General features: G+C 38.2%; 1 protein-coding gene across 1 annotated transcript in view; it reads left to right on the top strand.

The window, feature by feature from the left end:
- NAALADL2 (N-acetylated alpha-linked acidic dipeptidase like 2) overlaps positions 1 to 22194 on the top strand; it is a 716175-nt gene that overhangs the window by 223135 nt on the left and 470846 nt on the right. The window contains exon 2 of the mRNA XM_070753658.1: positions 12620 to 13229. Coding sequence (XP_070609759.1) covers positions 12754 to 13229 — 476 coding nt within the window. The 5' untranslated portion in view covers positions 12620 to 12753. The remainder of the gene's footprint in view (positions 1 to 12619; positions 13230 to 22194) is intronic.

Here is a 22194-nt window from a genome sequence, read left to right on the forward strand (position 1 = left end):
CTACTTAAGAACCTGGTCACGGAACGAATTATGTTCGTAAATAGAGTTACCACTGTATTTCAAAGCTTTGACTTCGTAAATGGAGAACAGCACCAATCAAAACTTGCATTTGAAATGGGAAAAATTTACTTTCTTGAATATAATAAACATGGTTGTTTACACGGCTACCTTGAATTTATAAAGCTACTCAGATTACTTCTGTTTTATAATGATTGGAATATTATTTTTTCATGCCATTTGCCTGACATTTAATCTCATAACAGCATTACATTTATGTGCTATTGGAGATCTTTTACTTTTAATAATGTCCCTGTTTATAAATAAAATATTGAAACAATGTGGTACATTTTACAATGGGTGCAAAGAAGCTTTCTTAATAGTTTTTAATTCCTCTTGACTCTCTATAAATATATCATCTGTTGTAAGCCTGTTTGCTGTTATTTAAACATGGTGTTTGACAAGTTTCAGAAATAGTGGGGGGGGGGAGGGTGTTGATGCTATGGTAACTATCTTCATTCCTAAGGTAGCTTTTAAAATTCTCTTTTAACTGTAAATGTAGTCACTCAGTTTTTAAATATTTTATTAGCCTGATGTATTTCTTTCATTATGAACACTCGAACTAAATCTCTCCTTACTGGTGTAAATCAGCAGGAAATAACCAAAGTCAGAGGAATTTCTGTAATACAGATAATAATTATTATAATAATTTATTAGATTTGTATGTCACCCCTCTCCGTAAACTCGGAGATAAAGCAAAAACAAATTAGTGGATGTTGGTTTCCCCACCTCCCAAGATTTGCATATTTGCTAAAGGGTAGGTCTAGGCCAGGGGTCGGCAACCTTAAACACTCAAAGAGCCACTTGGACGCATTTCCCACAGAAAAGAAATCACCGGGAGCCACAAAACCCTTTCTGTGCCTGACCATTTCCTGAGCGTCCACAGAATATGTAGTTGAATTAAATGGTCTGTTTTCCTCTGAAACTTTACTTTTCTTGGATTTATCCATGGTTGGTCTACCAAGGGTCGAAAAGCTCAATAAATTGTGCGCCAGTGGGTATCACACATTGATGGTTATATTTTGAATGACAGGGAGCCACAGCGGAGGGATGAAAGAGCCAAATGCAGCTCCAGAGCCACAGGTTACTGACCAGTGAAGGGCTCCGCTTACCTTTTCCTACTGCTACCGCTACCAGGATTCCAAGGCCAGTTTGGGCACCCATACGCCCAACACATGTGCATGTGCCCCCACGTGAGATTTTGCTTCTGTGTGTGCACCTGAAGGTGATGTACAGTATATAGGGGTATGTACATAAATACACACACACACACAAACACACACACACACACACACATATATATATATATATATATATATATATATATATATATATATGTCACATGTTGTTGTTTTTTTTGCTGAATTTGAAAATTAAGGGAGACTAGGATAGATCTATTTCGGCCTTGTTTTGGCCTCATCAGCTAGCCATACCCACTGGGACTTGAACCTGCAACCTTTGCCTTGTAAGGCAGATAATTATCCTCTAGACTACAGTATCCAATCCCTTCAGCTCTGCACCAGGGAAGGGTTACATATTTTTGTGTCGAATCACCCTGGTGTATTGAAGGAACATCACAGCTCCTTATTTGCCTCTCGGCCCAACCCAGGGCCATTTCCAAGGCATATGTGTGTGTGTGTGTGTTTGTAGATTTTCACGGGTACAGGTATAAAGGTCTTGGCATATTCGGGTTTCTTCCCGTGTCGGATTTAGAGATTTCTGGCGACGTTTCAATGAGGTCCCACTCGTCATCTTCAGGCTGGTCTGGTGCTTCTGTCCTTGTTCTAGAGTGAACACCTAGAACAAGGACAGAAGGACCAGCCTGAAGATGACGAGTGGGACTTCACCGAAACCTCGCCAGGAATCTCTAAATCCTACATATACATATATACACATACACACACACACACACACACACACACACATTTTTGCTGATAAGTGAAAAGGAAGGGAGCCTGTTATAGATCCATTTTGACCTTGTTATGGCTTCATCAGACAGACATACCCTTACTGGTATTTGAACTTGTAGCCTTCTGCATGCAAGGTAGAATATTAACCTCTAAGCCACAAGTACTGAGGTGGGTGTCGACTGCATGTGATATATCCGGCCCATGGGCTGTCAGTTTGACAGGCCTGACCTAGGGGTATAGAGAAGAGTTTTAATTGAAGAGTTATAATGCTTTTCTTCTACTGAATTGGTGGTACCTTCACAAAGTTTTCTTGATGACATTTCAGAATGGGCTTGCCAACACTTTCTATTAGGATTTTAAAAAAAGAGTCTCGCTTATAGCCCAGTGTTTTCTTACTAGTCTGCCATCCAAATATTAACACTTTTTGAGATCAGCAAATGTTGACATAAGTTACAGCACTTTACTTGTAATGTGTTCGTTCACTGAAATTTTATTATATAGTTCTACATGGGATTAATGTTTAATGAAGACTATTCTAAGCCCTCAAGAGTCAAAACCATTATCCACCCATAGGAAAGTTCATGAACTGCCATTTAGATTACAATCACCTTTTTTACTAACCATATTAGGTTTTGCTATCCCTTTCTAGCCAAGCATTAGAGATCTTGCTAAGTAGACCCCCCTTTTGGAAAGCTGTATAGCACACAACAATGATAAACACTGGTTGTGTTAAAGATTCAACCTATCGTTGTATGAGAAAAAGCAAAGAGGCTTAAAAATGGAGCCCTTTCCAAGATTTAATCTCTGTTGGAATGTGTACTAAGCGAGATCACAGGCACATTAAGAGGAATTAAATGCAAGCTGAGTTCTAGGTGCAATTGGAACTGTCAGTTGTCACTATTAAAGCGCTTCATGATTCAAGATTGGAGATTGGTTTATGTGTGTCAGGCTTTGGGAACTGGTTCCTCTGTCAATAGAAAGTTTTAAGATTTAACTGGTTGTTTGCTTTATTTATATGAGATTTTATGAATTTATATGGAGTTTGTCTGTCTGTCTGTCTGTCTGTCTGTCTGTCTGTCTGTCTGTCTGTCTGTCTGTCTGTCTGTCTATCTATCTATCTATCTATCTATCATTTGTTTGTTCGTTTGTTTGACTTTCATGCTGCCCAATCCCATGCAACTCAGTTTAGTCTGAATTATGGAGGTTAGGAAGTAGATATTGTACACAGCTCAGAGAGAGGTAGATAGGTAGGTAGGTAGATAGATAGATAGATAGATAGATAGATAGATAGATAGATAGATAGATAGATAGAGATAGATAGATAGATAGATAGATAGATAGGGATGGATGGATGATAAAAAGAGAGAGATTGTGCAATCTACTTTGAGTTTCATTGCAATTTTGGAAGGAGAGGGAGGGAGGGAGGGAAGGAGGGAAGAAGGAAGGAAAGGAAGAAGGAAGGAGATAGGCTTGAGAAGGATGATGGCATGCAGGGAGGAATGGAAGAGATTGAGAAGAAGGGAGGGAGGGAAGGAGGAAGGGAGGGAGGAAACAGAGAAAGAGGATCTTTATAATATAGCACTCATCTATTGATATTGTATATAACATGAGCCGGAGAGTGGGCTACCTTATTAACAAAATAAAAGATGCTTAGTTTTTCTCAAAGGTTAAGGATTCCACTTCTGTTAGTGCTCTCCAAGGGTTACAAGTCAAGTGCAAAGTGGTTTTAGCCACCTGCCCATCTGTTTCCTTTACTGTACCCTTTCATTTTGCTCTTGTCCCCAGAGTAAGCAGTGAATGCTCATACCAGATGATTAACACAGTTCACATACACAGGTCTCTAGCTTTGGGACAACCAATTCCCACTAAGGGGAGTAAATGTGTTATGCCAAGGCTAAACTAAAGCTGATTGTTAGTCTTGTTCGTCTTCGCCGCCGTCCTCTTTTATCACCCAACACATTCCGTAAGAAAGCTTGTCACTTTCCTTTGATGGCTATTTAAAATACTTCAATGTACAATTTTCCCTTTGTCGTTTTTAATTTATGGATGCATTTGTCTAATTAGGAACTGTGAAAATGTCACCTGAATGGAAAGTATCGTGGCTCTCTGTGTACATATCTACATGTGTGGGCGGGAAAATACAGATCTTGAAAAATGAAATGTCATTTTGCAGTTAATTGCCGCATGGAACAGAAGCCTTAAATGAACATTTTAATGGTGCGGAAATAAGAAACAGAGAGGGCATTTTCTCAGACCCAGCATGCTCAAGTTGGTATGAGGCAGCGGTAGGCAAAGTTGGCTCTTCCATGACTTGTGGACTTCAACTCCCAGAATTCCTGAGCCAATCATTCTAGCTCAGGAATTCTGGGAGTTGAAGTCCACATGTCATAGAAGAGTCAACTTCGCCTACCCCTAGTATAGGGTATTTGTATTGTGCATCAAAAATTCAGAAAAATCAAAATTTTGACTGTGATTTTTTAATCAAAACTCCTTCATTTTTATGCATATCAATCAAAACCTTTTTTTTTAAAAAAAAAAAAAACCTTTTTTTGACACCTCCCTCTTCCTTGATTGCTTCTAGATTGGGAGATAGACATTTTCCCCCATGAAAAAGTTGTGCAGTTATTTTTTAATTTTTTAATTTTATTTTAATTTTATTCATTTGTCCAATACACAAATACATAGGAAGAAAAATAGACATGTGGTAATATATATAAGGGTAAACGTGAACTTAGAGGAGAGGATATATGAAAGGAAGAGAATATATAAGATAGGTGAAAGAGAGGAAAGACAATTGGACAGGGGACGAAAGGCATACCAGTGCACTTATGTATGCCCCTTACTAGCCTCTTAGGAACTTGGAGAGGTCAATCGTGGAGAGTCTAAGGGAGAAATGTTGGAGGTTAGGGGTTGACACAATTGAGTCCGGTAATGAGTTCCACACTTCAATAACTCGATTGTTGAAATCATATTTTTTACAGTCAAGTTTGGAGCGGTTTGTATTAAGTTTGAATCTGTTGCGTGCTCTTGTGTTGTTGCGGTTGAAGCTGAGTAGTCACTGCCGGCAGGACTTTGCAGCATATGATCTTGTGGGCAATACTCAAATCGTGTTTTAGGCGCCGTAGTTCTAGGCTTTCTAGGCCCAGGATTGTTAGTCTATTTTCGTAGGATATTCTGTTTCGAGTGGAGGAGTGAAGGTCTCTTCTGGTGAAATATCTTTGGACATTTTCAAGGGTGTTGATGTCTGAGATGTGGTATGGGTTCCAGACAAATGAGCAGTAGTCTAGGATGGGTCTGGCAAAAGTTTTGTAGGCTCTTGTGAGTAGTGTGAGATTGCTGGAGCAGAAGCTACGTAGGATCAGATTAACAACTCTAGAAGCTTTTTTGGCGATATTGTTGCAGTGGGCTTTAGCACTTAGGTCATTTGATATTAGTTTTCCAAGGTCTTTTAATGAGTATGGGTTAGCAGTTGTGCTTGGGTTTTTCCTCTGGCAATTGTTATTTTGATGCCACTGTTGGTTGTTTCTTCTGCCGCTCCACTGTCATCGAATGCGATTTCCCCAATGCAATGAGACCCAAATAAATATGTTTTAATGAGGTTAACATCATCAGTGCTAGTCAAGAAGGCTGTTTGATGTCCGTTTATATCCTGGTGTCTTGCTTGTCTGTGTAGGTGCTCTTAGATATTCCTCTGTTGGCTTCTTTGGCAGTTTCTTGATTCATAGGGGTTTGGATCAATCAATTTAGATCTCTATTGGATCAATCAATTTAGATCTCTATGACTTGAATTGTCCACCTTGATTTTATCCTGGGAATAAAGATTTATGGCAATAGGAAGATGAATGAAAATCACCAGTTTCATCCTTGATTTTTCCAGTTATAGTGTCAATGTGATTTTGTGTCACTTTTTTTCCCCAAAAGCCAAAAGTTTATTGTAAAAGGTACAGGGCATTCTCACCTTTTAATTATACCAGATGGAAACACAGCTTGTGCAAACACTGACAGCTTTGGATGAGATTAGTTTAATGATTCTTGAAGGGAAAAAAAAATTGTGTGTGAGAGAAAGAATATTTTCACCAGATCTAGATCTGATTCCCTATTTAAACTGCTGTTAATTTTGTTTTGTTTCTATAAATGGAGTTTAATAAGCTGAAGGCCATAGACTGCACTGGTGAAGGTTATTGTAGAACCTCTTTAGAAATGCTCAAACAAATCACTCTAACTTTGATACACATGGAGTGTTGGCTGACCTACTCTGTTCATTTCTATGGGAGGTACTGTATTTTGCAGCAAGTATTTCGATAAGAAACTTTCTTAAAGAGTTAAAAAGTATAGGGGGGGGGAAACTCCCTTCTCTTTCAAAAGCAGTCATTACTTTTGAGACATTATCTCTTGAAACGCCAAACATTCGGGCACTTTCTGTTACACTAGCGCCTGCCATTCGAGCACCAACAATTGGGCCTCTTTGAAAGTCTGAGAGGTCTGCCATTTCTAGAAGGTTGTAACCAATTTCCTTAAATTTCTGTAAAAAAAGAAGGTAGTTTTTTTTAAAATATCAAATAACAAATTTTTTTAAAAAACAAAACATTAAAATATGCCAAGTTTTGATTGATTTGAACATGTTCAAACATTAGGATGCCAAAAAGTCAAGTGTTTCCATTTTTCTGTCCACCCCCATTTTTTGGTTGAATACACACACACAAACACACACACATAAAATACAAAGAACTGATAAAGAAATATACAGAATATCCTATTTTGTCGCATCCTCAGTTGTTGACAGTTTTGTGCACATTCAACTCCAATATTCATGGAGACGGGCAGGAGGGTCATGCCCTTGGGAATGTATCCATGTCAGAACACAACCATGAATTGAAAGTTTCCTTGAACCATCACTGTGATGCGTTGAGTAACTTGATTGTCACTCCAATATGTCAACCCTTGGGCACGTCCTTTTGACTGCATTATCTTTTATGTCGTGAGCAACACTTCCACTGAATAATACGGGGCAGGGTTTTTTTTTGTAGCTGAGGGCTTTGGAAATGGAGAAGATTGTTAAATATGAGATGAATTGGCAAAAGAATGATAGAAAGCCACGAAGAGGTGGAAGTGTGATTAGTGTTACAGAAATATATAATGTGACTAAAGTGGAGCCAAGCATTTGAAATTCAGCACTGACCTTGATACTTTGGATTACAGCCACTAGCATTTTTATTATCTCTCTTTTCTATCAAGGACACATAATCTGTCTTTTCATTGGGCTCTTGATGGGGGTTTTGTTCTGAATGAACTGAGGAGAAAGATTTTGTTGTTGTTGTACAGAAAAAAAATATATATAATGAGGCTCAAGAACAAAATCAAGTTAAGGTGTTTGACAAATCCCATATACAGTTAACTCAATTTCTATAACTTATATATCAAGTAACTATGAGCTTTTTCTGAGGACATTTTCAAAATTATGGATATCCACATAATACCAAAAATCAACCAGTCAATCACTCAGTCACTCATCTGTCTGTCTGTCTGTCTGTCTGTCTGTCTGTCTGTCTGTCTGTCTATCTATCTATCTATCTATCTATCTACCTATCTACCTATCTACCTATCCTCTATCATCTGTCTGTCTGTCTGTCTGTCTGTCTATCTACCTATCTACCTATCCTCTATCGTCTATCTGTCTGTCTGTCTATCTACCTATCTACCTATCCTCTATCATCTGTCTGTCTGTCTGTCTGTCTGTCTCTACCTATCTACCTATCCTCTATCATCTGTCTGTCTGTCTGTCTGTCTATCTATCTATCTATCTATCTATCTATCTATCTATCTATCTATCTACCTATCTACCTATCCTCTATCATCTGTCTGTCTGTCTACCTATCCTCTATCATCTGTCTGTCTGTCTGTCTGTCTGTCTGTCTGTCTGTCTGTCTATCTATCTATCTATCTATCTATCTATCTATCTATCTATCTATCTACCTACCTATCTACCTATCTACCTATCCTCTATCATCTGTCTGTCTGTCTATCTACCTACCTACCTATCTACCTATCCTCTATCGTCTGTCTGTCTGTCTGTCTATCGATCTATCTATCTATCTATCTATCTATCTATCTATCTATCTATCTATCTATCTATCTATCTATCGATCGATCGATCTATCGATCTATCTGTCATCTATCATCCATCAATCATTTTCCAATAAGGGAGATGTAGTGTATATAAGTGGATATAGGCATATGTCTGCATATACATTGTGAAAATAAATAATCAAGTTTTCACTACTAGTAGTTGTCATAGCAACCAGTGTACCTACATGAGTTGGCACACTTTTGAATATATTCAGAAAGTTATTGTATAATGATGAACACGTGGCACAATTCAGATACATGAACTTCAGAAAATGCAAATAGCTGATTGCTCTGTTCAATTCACAATTCAAAGATAAGAAAACCTTTTAAAAAGCCCATATTTGTCTGCTGCTTAAATGTTTATAAGAACTAATTTGGACAACTAATACTTTATCATAGTACAGTAATCAAAAATATAGAAACACAATTGCTAAAACTGATACAAAGTACAGTATATGTACAGTATGTCTGTATTCATATATAACATTTCCCTGGTACAAGCTGATACAGGAGATGAGCCTGTATTCTAATGGCTAAGGTCTCTGCCTTACAAGGCAAAGACTCCAGGTTCAAATTCCAGTAAGGATGTGGGTACCTGATGAAGGCAAATAAGCCTGAAACAAATCTATAGTAGTCTCCCTTCCTTTTCATTATCAGCAAAAATGTATTTTATACATGTGTGTCTGTGTGTATATGTATATGTACAGTGATAACTCGTTTTTTGCAAGGGATGCGTTCCAAGACCACCCGTGAAAAACGAATTTCTGTGAAGTAGAGGAAATATATATATATATATTATGTATTTAATGAGTATTTGGACTTTTAAAACCCACCCTTTGCATTAAACAGTCATCCTATAATGTTTCTCAGCTGGAACTGCATGTGATATCCTACCAGTTTTTTTAATAAGGTACTGTAGTACTGTAGAAGAGTTTTATAAATTGTAATGGATTTAAAATTTTCAATGGATTAAATGGATTTAAGCCCCCTTTGAAAATCCGTGAAGTAGCAAATCCGCAAGAGATGAACCGCGAAGTAGCGAGGGATTACTGTATATGTATAATGTATATAATAATAATAATAATAATAATAATAATAATAATAATAATAATTTATTAGATTTGTATGCCGCCCCTCTCCCAAGACTCAGGGCGGCTCGCAACAATGATAAAAACAATATTATAGTGGCACAAATCTAATATTAAAAGAAATAACTAAAACCCTATCACATTAAAACCAGACAACACATACATACCAAACATAAATTATAAAGAGCCTGGGGGAAAGATGTCTCAAATCCCCCATGCCTGGCGGTATAAGTGAGTTTTGAGTAGTTTACGAAAGACAAGGAGGGTGGGAGCAGTTCTAATCTCCGGGGGGAGTTGATTCCAGAGGGCCGGGGCCGCCACAGAGAAGGCTCTTCCCCATGGGGCCCACCAGACGACATTGTTTAGTCGACGGGACCCGGAGAAGGCCAACTCTGTGAGACCTTATCGGTCGCTGGGATTCGTGCGGTAGCAGGCGGTTCCGCATGCATATGTATATGTATATGTATAATGTATATGCATAATGTATGTGTATGTGTACGTGTATATGTATATGTATATTCAGATTTGGGAAGATAGAAAATGGGAGAACAGCCATGATGGACATGATAGAAACAAATTGTCACCACTAACATCACTGTTGATTTTTTTTTCTATAAAAGTGTACAGTTTGTCATTATTGGCATTATAATATTATTCAGTTCAAATAGTAATTAATTTCAATGGGAAAAGCAAAGGATTGTGGATCTTAACTGCAAGTTACAAATTGTTTGGTAAGCCTTGGTTCAGTCTTTTGCAGGAAGTAGTTATCCCTCCTCTTTAATTTAGATTAATGACTAGATAAATTTTTTGAGAGAAAAGTGGACGTTTTGTTTCAATTGAAAAATTTAAGAAATATCTAGGGGAGCTTCAAGAATTAAAATAGTAATGACAATTCCTCATTTTTTGAGTTCACAAGTTGCTGCTGAAAAAATATACGATGACGAACAGAAATTTCAGTCTAAATTTTTTTTATTGTATTTATTTATTTCTTAGATTTATAGGGCGCCCTTCTTCTCATCCATGAAAGTTAAGGCAATGGGAATTAAAAAACAAAACAAAACTCTTTCTGCCAATTCTTAATGCAGACATCTATCTGAAAAAACATTCTGAAAGAAACTTTGGTAATAACAAATTCCCCTAATGGAAATAAGAACTGTTGAGGGAATCTTAATCCAATTTGGAAAAGCCTATCCAATTTTTTAAAAAAGTTGTTAATTCACGCTAACAACCATTTCATGGAATTTAATGTCATTTTTCTGAAATGCTTGCATGGATAGATTGATAAACATTACTAATTTGCATATATCCTAATGCCCAACATTTTTCTTAAAGCAGTTATCAAGTGTCCATACTTGAACCCTGCTAATTTATGTTTATTGATTTTGTTTCATTTAGCATCTCATTTGATTTTACATGTTGCTTTCTATTTAATGTGTAGAGATCCGAAGGCAGCTGTTATAGAATTCTGATTTTTTTTTTATTTCTGGCTCTGATGAAAGAGGCAATTTAGAAGATTTCATGTCTGGCTTGTATTTACTATAGCATGCACTCTTAAGCATCCACACACTGCAAAATTGGGAAGTAGTAAGACTTTTTTTTTTCCATAAATTCAACTCTAAAGAGGCCCCAGACCAGTTTATAGTCATATTTTATAGTCATTAAAAAAAAAATCAAGAGAACAAACTAACAATGACAAAAAAAATGAAATAATATTCACTCTTTGTGAAAGTGAAAAATCTTAAAAAGCAAGGTCTATACAAAGAGACAAGGGAAAACCCAATATTAGGGAATTAACATAAAACTGAGAATATAGTAATACCAAAAGCGTTTAGGATTACAGTGTTTCCTCGATTTTTGCGGGGGATGCGTTCCAAGACCACCTGCGAAAGTCGAATTTCCGCGAAGTAGAGATGCGGAAGTAAATACACTATTTTTGGCTATGAACAGTATCAGAAGCCTTCCCTTAACACTTTAAACCCCCAAATTACAATTTCCCATTCCCTAGCAACCATTTAGATTATTACTCACCATGTTTATTTATTAAAGTTTATTAAAAAATGTTTTTTAAAGGCAGACAAAAGTTTGGCAATGACATATGATGTCATCGGGCGGGAAAAACCGTGGTATAGGGAAAAAACCCACAAAGTATTTTTTAATTAATATATTTGAAAAACCGTGGTATAGACTTTCCGCGAAGTTCAAAAATCAAGGGAACACTGTATATATTTTATTTTATTTATTTTTATTTATTTATGTATTTGTCAAACAATTATAGGATGGTAATTTGTACAAATAAAACATTAGATAAGTAATGATAAAAAGTAATGATAGAAGACAATAGAACAGTAGGACAGGAACGGTAGACACAATGGTGCGCTTATGCACGCCCCTTACAGACGTCTTAGAAGGGGGAGAGGTCAATTGAAGATAGTCTAAGTTTAAAGGTTTTGGAGTAGAAACCACAGAGTCAGATAGTGCATTCCAGGCGTTGATGACTCTATTGCTGAAGCTGTATTTTTTGCAGTCTAGTTTAGAGCGGTTGACATTTAGTTTAAATCTATTTCGTGCTTGTGTGTTGTTGCGGTTGAAGGTAAAGTAGTCACTAACAAGTAGGACATTTTGATATATGATTTTATGAACTATAGTTATGTCAGAACGGAGACGACGGAGTTGTAAGTTGTCTAATCGAAGAATTTCAAGTCTGGCGGAGTAAGGTATTTTGTTGTGATTATTATTATTATTATTATTATTATTATTATTATTATTATTATTATTATTATTATTATTATAGAAACCTAGAAACCTAGAAGTCTGACGGCAGAAAAAGACCTTGTGGTCCATCTAGTCTGCCCTTATACTATTTTCTGTATTTTATCTTAGGATAGATATATGTTTATCCCAGGCATGTTTAAATTCACTTACTGTGGATTTATCTACCACGTCTGCTGGAAGTTTGTTCCAAGGATCTACTACTCTTTCAGTAAAATAATATTTTCTCATGTTGCTTTTGATCTTTCCCCCAACTAACTTCAGATTGTGTCCCCTTCTATTATTATTATTATTATTATTATTATTATTATTATTATTATTATTATCATCATTATTATTATTATTGAAACATAGAAGTCTTATGGCAGAAAAAGACCTCATGGTCCATCTAGTCTGCCCTTATGCTATTTTCTGTATTTTATCTTAGGATGGATATATGTTTATCCCAGGCATGTTTAAATTCACTTACTGTGGATTTATCTACCATGTCTGCTGGAAGTTTGTTCCAAGGATCTACTACTCTTTCAGTAAAATAATATTTTCTCATGTTGCTTTTGATCTTTCCCCCAACTAATTTCAGATTGTGTCCCCTTCTATTATTATTATTATTATTATTATTATTATTATTATTATTATTATTACAATTTCCTGTTTTGATCTTTTTTTCAGGGATTTGAACATGGCTATCCTGTTCTTCTTCCTTGGTTTCCTCTTCTCAAGGCTGAATCTATCCCGCTTCTTCAGGCTTTCATCTTAGTTTGAAGACTTTATAATTATACATATTTAATGCAACAAACAAAAGGATGGCTTACCAAAAAGTCCACGGAGATCAGAATGCACACTATTTAGATAGTGAAGACCTTCAAGCCACTTCCCTGGAGTTAGAATGGGACATGGAGAAAGAACTGGAAGAGCTGAGCATTGATCACTTTACTTTGGATGGAATAGTCCATCAACCAACTGAGAGTGGACAACATGTTGACATGGAGTCCATTCAACCATCAGTATCTCCCAAAGGAAGGTTTGAAAGACTCCAGGAAGATCTGGATTATATTTCTCACCAGACACAGCATCCACCAAAGACCAACTGCTGCGGCTTTTGCTGGATATTTAAGCTATTTTGCACTGCTATGAGTTTATTTATTTTGGGGTTTTTGATAGGCTACTATGGACATGCACAATGCCCACCTTTGCCAACATCTTCGGAAACCAGTAATCCTACCATCATTCAGGATATTCTTAAAGGCATCGAAGCAAAAGATCTTGCACGCATTTTCAGGTAAACACTATATTTCTACTTTTTAGTTGGATGATGCTGTCAAAAATATCTTGTTTTATTTATTACTGTGTTTATCTTTCACCTGTTCTATAGGGGATCAAGGAAAATGAGGAAAAATATCTCTACAGAGGTATTTTTCATTTTATCCCTGCAGCAACACCTCTATCAGGTAGATTGGAGTATGAATCTTCTGCCAAAAATAAGGGATTCGGAATGGAGAGAAACAGGATTTAGCGGCCACGTTGGGTCCAAAGTCTGATAATATATCTCTTTCAGTGAGGATTGTATCTTTTCCTCATCACTTTTTAATCGTAGCTTAAAGGGTAATTTCAAAATTTCTAACCAAATCTGTGGGCAGAAATGATCACCAGTGGAAGATGATATATGACTACTATATGTTTATCAGGCATTGGATGATTTAAAATGTTTCGTTTTCTCCAGCAAGATATTTTTCACATTGTGAGAATATATATCCGTGAAAATCTACAAACACACACACACACACACACATATGTGTGTATGTGTGTGTGTGTGTGTGTGTTTTCGTAGATTTTCACGGGTACAGGTATGACGGTCTTGGCATATTTGGGTTTCTTCCCGTGTAGGATTTGGAAATTTCTGGCGACGTTTCGACGAGGTCCCACTCATCATCTTCAGGCTGGTGCTTCTATCCTTGTTCTAGGGCGAACACAGCGAGACCTGAGCTGCCTTCCCTCTATAAATACTGGTGGCTGGGTTTGGTTTGATGTCTCAGCAATTGCCTGTTGTGTAGAAACTTCCTGGTGAGTCAGTGGGGTAACACCTGGGGTCGTTGATGTAGCTGAGGTATGCTGATTAGTTAATGATTGTGGATTACGCGTGATATCCTGAGTAGTTGGAACTTGCAGGCTACTTGATTGTTTTACAATGTGTGTTCTGAGTCTGGTTTCAGTTTCTATGGCTGGGATACGTTTGTTAATGAGGGCTGGTTTCCAGATGTCTGGTAGGCGGGAGGTATCATCCCGCTTGTTCATATTTTGGGGATGTTTTTCTATCTCGATGGCTTCCATGATTATTCTTTTGCTGTAGTGTTCTGTTTTGGAAATTAATTTAGTACTGTCAAAATCAATTTCATATATATATATCAATAGAAATGACCTGTTGAATACCTGTAGGTGTTGTAAAAGGTTTGTGAATCCTTTTGAATCTTTCAGTATTTCTACAAAAATATGACTTATAATTATCTGCTTTCTGCATAAGCATTAGATAAAGGGAACCCAATTAAAACAAATGAATCAAAAGTATAGCGGTACATTTACCTACAAATGCCTCTACTTACAAACTTTTCTAGATAAGAACTGGGTGTTCAAAATTTTTTTGCGTCTTCTCAAGAACCATTTTTCACTTACAAACCCGAGCCTCTGAAACTGTAACTGGAAAAGGCAGGGAGAAGCCTCCATGGGGCCTCTCTGGGAATCTCCTGGATGGAAACAGGGCCTCCACCGTCCTTGTGGTTTCCTCGTCGCACACATTATTTGCTTTTACATTGATTCCTACGGGAAAAATTGCTTCTTATTACAAACTTTTCTACTTAAGAACCTGGTCACGGAATGAGTTAAGTTCAAAAGTAGAGGTACCACTATATTTTATTTGCTCATTTACTTATTGCGGAAAATGATCCAAAGCTACATACAGTATTTATGCACAATAAAAGTATATAAACTCTAGGATTATCACTTCACTTGAAGGGGAAATTAAAATCAGCTGTTACAATCAATGGAATGATTGTAAAGATGTGAGTACTGGTATGCTTTGTTCAAAGAAGATCATTTTGGATATTCATGATCAAAATTTGGTTTTCACAACCCAAGTATATTAAAGCATGTCATGGTTAAACCAAATGAGATTACACAAGCATTTCCTAAGTGTTGGATTCCACCAGTTCACTGTCAGGCATAATTGTATACAAATGGAGACAATTTAGACTCCCATTTTCAGGACTGATTGAATATAACCATAATAAGGACTGATTGAATACAGTATAACCATAATAAGAGCAAGACATCTAATAATTCAGAAGGTCTAAAATACAAGTAATATCTAGAAAAGCTTAAGGCTTCTCTTACATTGGTGAATGTTGGTATTCATGAGACCACCATCCATACTCACAGTCACTCATGCCCTAGTCCAGTGATGGCAAACCTATGGCACGGGTGCCACAGGTGGCATGCAGAGCTATATCTGCTGGCATGTGAGCTGTTACCCTAACTCAGCTCCAATGTGCATGTGTGTGCCGGCCAGCTGGTTTTCAGCTCACCCAGAGGGCATTTTTGGCTTTCAGAGAATCGCCAGGGGGATAGGGGAAGGCAAAAAATGGGCCTACCAAGCCCAGCAGAAAATGGGCTGTTTCAAGCCTTCAGAGGACCTCCGGGTTGTTGTTTTTTTGCCATCCCCGTGCCCCCCTCCCCGCACCCACTCATGCATGTGAGATAGTACATGTTGTACATACTCTTGATCAGTTGGAGGATGATGAAGATATTGAGGACTCGGATTCAGATAGTGTTTATGAATTAGTGGGGGCCCCGGGGTTACAGGTAGTGGAACAGATGGGAGGCCAGCCACAGGATGGGGCTATGAGTTCAGGATCTAGTGAGGGAGAATCAGACACTCACTGGGTTAACCCTAAATTCAGAAGGGCCCAAAAATGTAGAGAGCAGAGGTCTGGAAGAAGATATTAAGGAGAGGAATGGGTTAAATATTGTAGTGATGTATTTGGCACATCAGGGGGTCAGTGGAGAAGAAGGGTGGAGTTTCAACGTTGCCAAAAGGAAAAATGGATGTGTTTTTGCCACACTAAAGTAAGCCAAAGTATTTTGTATTGTTATCAGTCAGTGCTACTGTTTTCAAAGTTATGCTGTTAGGAAAATAAATCTTGTTTAAGTGAAGCAGAAGGAGGAATGTGAGAAATGCAGCTAAGAGAGATAATGGACCGAGTGCTGTATGGAATGTGTTTGAAGTACAGGAGAGCAGAAAAATAAATGGAGTTTCCTTATTCATGAAATGATGCATTTAATAAGAGTTATTTGTAATTGCTAAATTTCTACCAGAAACCAGAACAGTACACTCACATGCACTTTCGGCACCCAAGGAAAAAAATGTTCGCCATCACTTGACTGTCTTGACTGTTAGAACACACTCTACATAGGGCCGCCATTGAAGAGTATCTGAAAGCTCCAGTTGGTGCAAAATGCAAGGAATGCTGCAGGTCCCATCCCCTAGGACAGGGGTAGGCAAAGTCGGCTCTTCTATGACATGTGGACTTCCCAGAATTCCCAGAATTCCTGAGCTAGCATGATTGGCTCAGGAATTCTGGGAGTTAAAGTCCACAAGTCATGGAAGAGCCAACTTTGTCTACCTCTGCCCTAGGGTGATACACCTGGTGGGATGCAGAAGAAGGGCCTTCTCTGTGGTGACTCCATCTCACTGGAACACCATCCCCCCAGAGATTAGAATGGCCAACTCTGACACTCTTCTAGAAGGCGCTGAAGAGCTGATTTAGCCAGGGGGCCTGGGGAAGTCAGAGAAAGATGGACCCATTAAATGGCTCATATGATGTGTTGTCGCCTCGGCGGAGGGTTATTTTATTATATTATTTTATTAATTTATTATAGGATTCTCTCTTTTATTAGTTTTATTGGTTTTTTTTTTTAATATGATGTTTTTATATTCTTGTAAGCCACCTTGAGTTGCCATGTGCCAATATATGCAATATAAATCTCATCAATCTCACTAATCTCACTAAACTATTTCCAAATGTAAAATAATGCACTTGGGGAAAAGGAATCCTCAATCTGAGTATTGCATTGGCAGTTCTGTGTTAGCAAAAACTTCAGAAGAGAAGGATTTAGGGGTCGTGATTTCTGACAGTCTCAAAATAGATGAGCAGTGTGGTCGGGCGGTAGGAAAAGCAAGTAGGATGTTTGGCTGCATAGCTAGAGGTATAACAAGCAGGAAGAGGGAGATTGTGATCCCCTTATATAGAGCGCTGGTGAGACCACATTTGGAATACTGTGTTCAGTTCTGGAGACCTCACCTACAAAAAGATATTGCCAAAATTGAACGGGTCCAAAGACGGGCTACAAGAATGGTGGACGGTCTTAAGTTTAAAACGTATCAGGAAAGACTTAATGAACTCAATCTGTATAGTCTGGAGGACAGAAGGAAAAGGGGGGACATGATCGAAACATTTAAATATGTTAAAGGGTTAAATAAGGTTCAGGAGGGAAGTGTTTTTAATAGGAAAGTGAACACAAGAACAAGGGGACACAATCTGAAGTTAGTTGGGGGAAAGATCAAAGGCAACATGAGAAAATATTATTTTACTGAAAGAGTAGTAGATCCTTGGAACAAACTTCCAGCAGACGTGGTTGGTAAATCCACAGTAACTGAATTTAAACATGCCTGGGATAAACATATATCCATTGTAAGATAAAATACAGGAAATAGTATAAGGGCAGACTAGATGGACCATGAGGCCTTTTTCTGCCGTCAGTCTTCTATGTTTCTATGTGCAATATAAATCTCATCAATCTCACTAATCAATCAATCAGCCACTGAACAGCAATAGCCTGCAGGGCCAGGTGGCAGAGAAAAAGCTGCTGTTCTTCAAAAAGAAGATTGTATCTCGTCTATGATTTCCAAAATATCTTGTAGATATACTGTACCAGAAGAATACTGCAACAATCTTCTGTGAACCAATGAGACCAAAAAAGAACATCTTGAAGTGGATGAGAAATCTTATGCTTGGCAAAAAGCAAACACTATATTCCAGCATAAGACTCTTATCCCATTTGCAAAACATTGAGAATTCAAATGGATTCAGAAACTTTTAAGCATCACTGTATACAGTATACAGGCAAATGAGTTCTATCAATGTATTTGCCACTGAATATTTCTACTTAATGGCTTATTTATTGGCTTTTTGCATTAATTTCATTGTTTAATAATTGTTCTTTTTCCAGAAGTACATTTTGCAAAAGTAATGCTGGCCTTTTATGGAGGAAATTAGGCTACACTTACAAAAATGCATCTAACCAAGTCCATTAAAGATTTGCTTGGAACATCTACACAGTATTGATTTGATTAGTGTTAACTTGGAAGATGTGTCTTTGTCGAGCGTGCTGCGCAATCCCATCCTATTTGCTTAGCTATAGTGCTAAAATGTATTGTGCAATTTCAGGAATGGATTTATTCAGTGATCAGGTTAAGTGTATTTGGGAACGTAGCCACTCTACAATAGGTTGGGTAGGGAATGCATTGATTAAACAGTGCCAAGATTTATCGAACGGTGCTGAGTGAATCTTCATAGCAATATCTCTAGATATAAAGTTTCATCTCATAGGCAGAAATAAATCCCTTTGGACTATTCAGAAGAAACTCAGGGACTACAGATAAATAATCTTTATTGAATAAAGGAAGCCATCCTCAAAGATTTCAGTAACTGCTGTGATTCACGAACACATGCTATTAAAAATATCTTCTTGTAGTTTGTTTTCCTACTTCTCTACGCAGTGGTTTATTTGCTGGTCTGTTTTTCTCTGTCCTTTGTTTCTTTAACTTTCAGATTTGCTGTCATCTTGCTTCTCGCTGGCTGCTAGAAAATAAAACCTCTCACTTTTGTTGTTGTTTATAAATGTAAATGTTTCTGGGGCTGGTTTACAGGTTGTTGAATTTGGTGTAGGTCAACTTGTTTCAATTATCCAACCAAGGAATTAAAAAAAAAAGGTCGGTTATTGAAAATTAATACTTTGTACAATTAAACGAAGCTTTTCCTTAGAGGGCTTATCTTGTCACTTTTGTGAAGTTCAAGGTAAACTGAAGCCCTTCTCATTTTATACAAAAAGGAATCTTTTACAAAGAGCAGAGATTCAATCGCATTATTGTGGTTACTATCTTGTGTGGAATCTCCAGATGGAATTGAGGGAAGTGTTAAAAAAGGATTTAGCTTAGAATCCGTGCATCACTGAAAGTTCACTCAAGAATCCCTGAAGTCTTATCTGACCATTCCCAAGGGAATGAAGTTAGTCTGAAGAGATTCTTTTAACATAGGTGACTAATAATGAAGCTACTGATTGTTGTGATTAGCTCTGGCCCAGCTCCTGCCCCAAGGACTGTGGATGTGGGGGAGACATCCACATGCCGCAGGCCTGTTTTGCTCCTGGTGGAATCTGCTGATGAAAGCTCATCTGACCAAGAAGACATGAGTGACAGGGAGGAGGAGAGTGTGGCAGACAGCTCAGAAGGAGATCAATTATCTAGCTCCTCCTTGGATTCAGAACAAGAGTTAATGATATAGCCACGCATGCAGAGAGCGATGCATAGGCAGCAACAACTGACAGATTATTATCAAAGAAAATGAGGCCACCTGTGGTTGGGGGGGCTGTGGTAATTAGTGAGGCTGCTATAAATAGCAGCCTGTGGGTTTGGCCATTGTGGAGGATTATCTGATCATTGTGTTTCATGCCTGCCTTGCTGACTTCGACCTTTGTGTGCTGATTTCCCCCCGCTTTGAACTTAAACCAGAGCAAAGTGTGTTTCACTTTGTGAAAGAAGAAGGAATGTGAATTGTCTCACAGCTGCAACCTAAGTATCTCAGAACTGATAAGGAACTTGTACAAATTACCAGTTTGTTTGGAGATGAGTGCTCTTTGGTATACCAAAAGAGGGCTTCGTTTATTTGAATTTTCGGTATAAATAACATTGTTTTGAATTTTCAAACGTGTGTGTGTCTGAAATTTGTATCTGTGCATTTTCGGGAGGATTCTACCAGAGAGCTCAACAGAACACTGCTTAAGACTATTTACAAATGATTCTGGTTGCTTACATCTGATACATCTTAGATCAGTGATGGCGAACCTATGGCATGGGAGCCATAGGTGGCACGCAGAACCATATGTGCTCCAACAAGCTTATTTTTGCACAGAGGCTCTGGATGGGCGTTTTTGGCTTCTAGAGAGCCTCCAGGATGATGGGTGAGGGCATTTTTACCCTCCTTCAGCTCCAAGGAAGCTTTTGGTGCCTGGGGAGGGCAAAACACGAGCCTACTGAGTCCACCTGAAGTTGAGAAACATGCCACCTCTGGGGATGGGGGATGCTGTTTTCGCCTTTCCCAGGCATTGAATTATGGGTGTGGGCATTAGCATATGTGCAATAGCATGCACACATGCTCTTTCGGCATCCAAGGAAAAAAAGATTGGCCATCACTATCTTGAACCTTTTTAGAAATTCTTCTGGAGATGCCCCAGTCTATCACTTAGCCCTGTTGAATGTCTGAATTGTTGCTTGGGGGTGTGATGATTAAGTGTAATGTTGCATTGCATTTTTTCACTATGTCAAGCTACATTCTACATATTCAGAAGTTTATATTTCTGTTTTTGGTATAATATATGCACTGCATATTTAATCAAGCCATTTAACAACTTCATTCACACCACTTGCTCCCTCTCGTTAATCTGGAAAGGGTTAGGCTGGCTTACTGTGATGTGGCTTATGTTGTCTTAATCCAGAAAGTGGTTTGGTTAGTTTATGATTCAGTGCATTTTGCAAATCTGGAAACTAGATTAAACCAATAAGCCATTTGAGTAATGTGATGTTAAGCAAACTAATCTGTACCAAAGGAGCTTTTGTTTCCATGAGCTATGGGAGAGAAAATATGCCATTTTTGTCTAGCAAATTAAGATCCTGAGCTAGTGAAATAAACAAGAAGACAGAAATAGGAAAGCATTAATTTACAAAATCATTCAAACTAAGCAACCTAAGTTTCCAGAATTTTATTTTTTTATCATTATAATAAACATATTTTTTAAAAAAATTGTATTGGACACCAGGCAAAAATATGGTGTATGTTTGTACATGCATGGGTATTTTTATCCCTCACTTAATTCCCTACCTGAAGTTCTGGTTGGATTCTGAAACTGCATACTTTACTTGTGGTTTGATTTCAATTTAGCGAATGGCTTGACACTAGCCACTTTTTCAGGATTATCCATCTCGAGGTTTGATCTAGATCAGTGACGGAGAATGTGCTATCCCCAGAGACAGAGATAGTTGGACTGTATTTAGGCATGTCTCTTTAAGATATTGCATATGGGGAAATGTAGTGAAATTGCACTCTGGGTAATATAGTTCTACATGTGACCACATTTTTGTATTCCTATTGGCTCTGACTCGGGATGAGGGGTAATTGGAAGAACATTCCAGAGGGTCTTTGTCTTCACTCTCTCAATAAGCCAGCCAGCATGTAGATGCTACACTTAGAGCCTGGGTCAACTCAACCTCTTTTTACCTGCACAATGGGAAAGATTATACTGCAGAAGAATCGCATCATAACTCTGAGTTATTGCGAGAATTCCTGTAATAAAATGATCTGGGATATCTTATTGTGCTGAGTTATCTGACTGGGAAAAGTTGATTTGTACCAGAACAGAGAACCTTTTTTTGCTCAAGTGCTGAAAGAGCATGGGTGTGTGCTGTCGTGTATGCACGAATGCCCATAATTCAATGCCTGGGGAGGGCAAAAACAGCTTCCCTTGCCCTCCCAGTGGCCCTCTGGAGGCTGGAAATGGCCTGTTTCCCAACTTCTAGAGGGCCCAGTAGGCTCATGTTTCGCTCTCCCCAGGCTACAAAGGCTTCCCTACAGCCAGAGGAAGGTAAAAACACCTTCCCCCATCCCACTGGAGGCTCTCTGGAAGCCAAAAGCACCCTCCCAGAGCCTGTGTGTGAGCCAAAAATCAGCTGGGCAGCATACACATGTATGTTGGACCTGAGCTAGGGCAACTGCTCATGTGCCAACATATATGACTCCATGTGCCACCTGTGGCACTCATGCCATAGGTTTGCCATCACTGATCTAGATCAGTGTTTCCCAAACTTGGCAACTTGAAGATATTTGGACTTCAACTCCCAGAATTCCCCAGCCAGCAAATGA

This window comes from Erythrolamprus reginae, chromosome 5 (genome assembly GCF_031021105.1).
Source record: "Erythrolamprus reginae isolate rEryReg1 chromosome 5, rEryReg1.hap1, whole genome shotgun sequence".
NCBI lineage: Eukaryota > Metazoa > Chordata > Lepidosauria > Squamata > Dipsadidae > Erythrolamprus > Erythrolamprus reginae.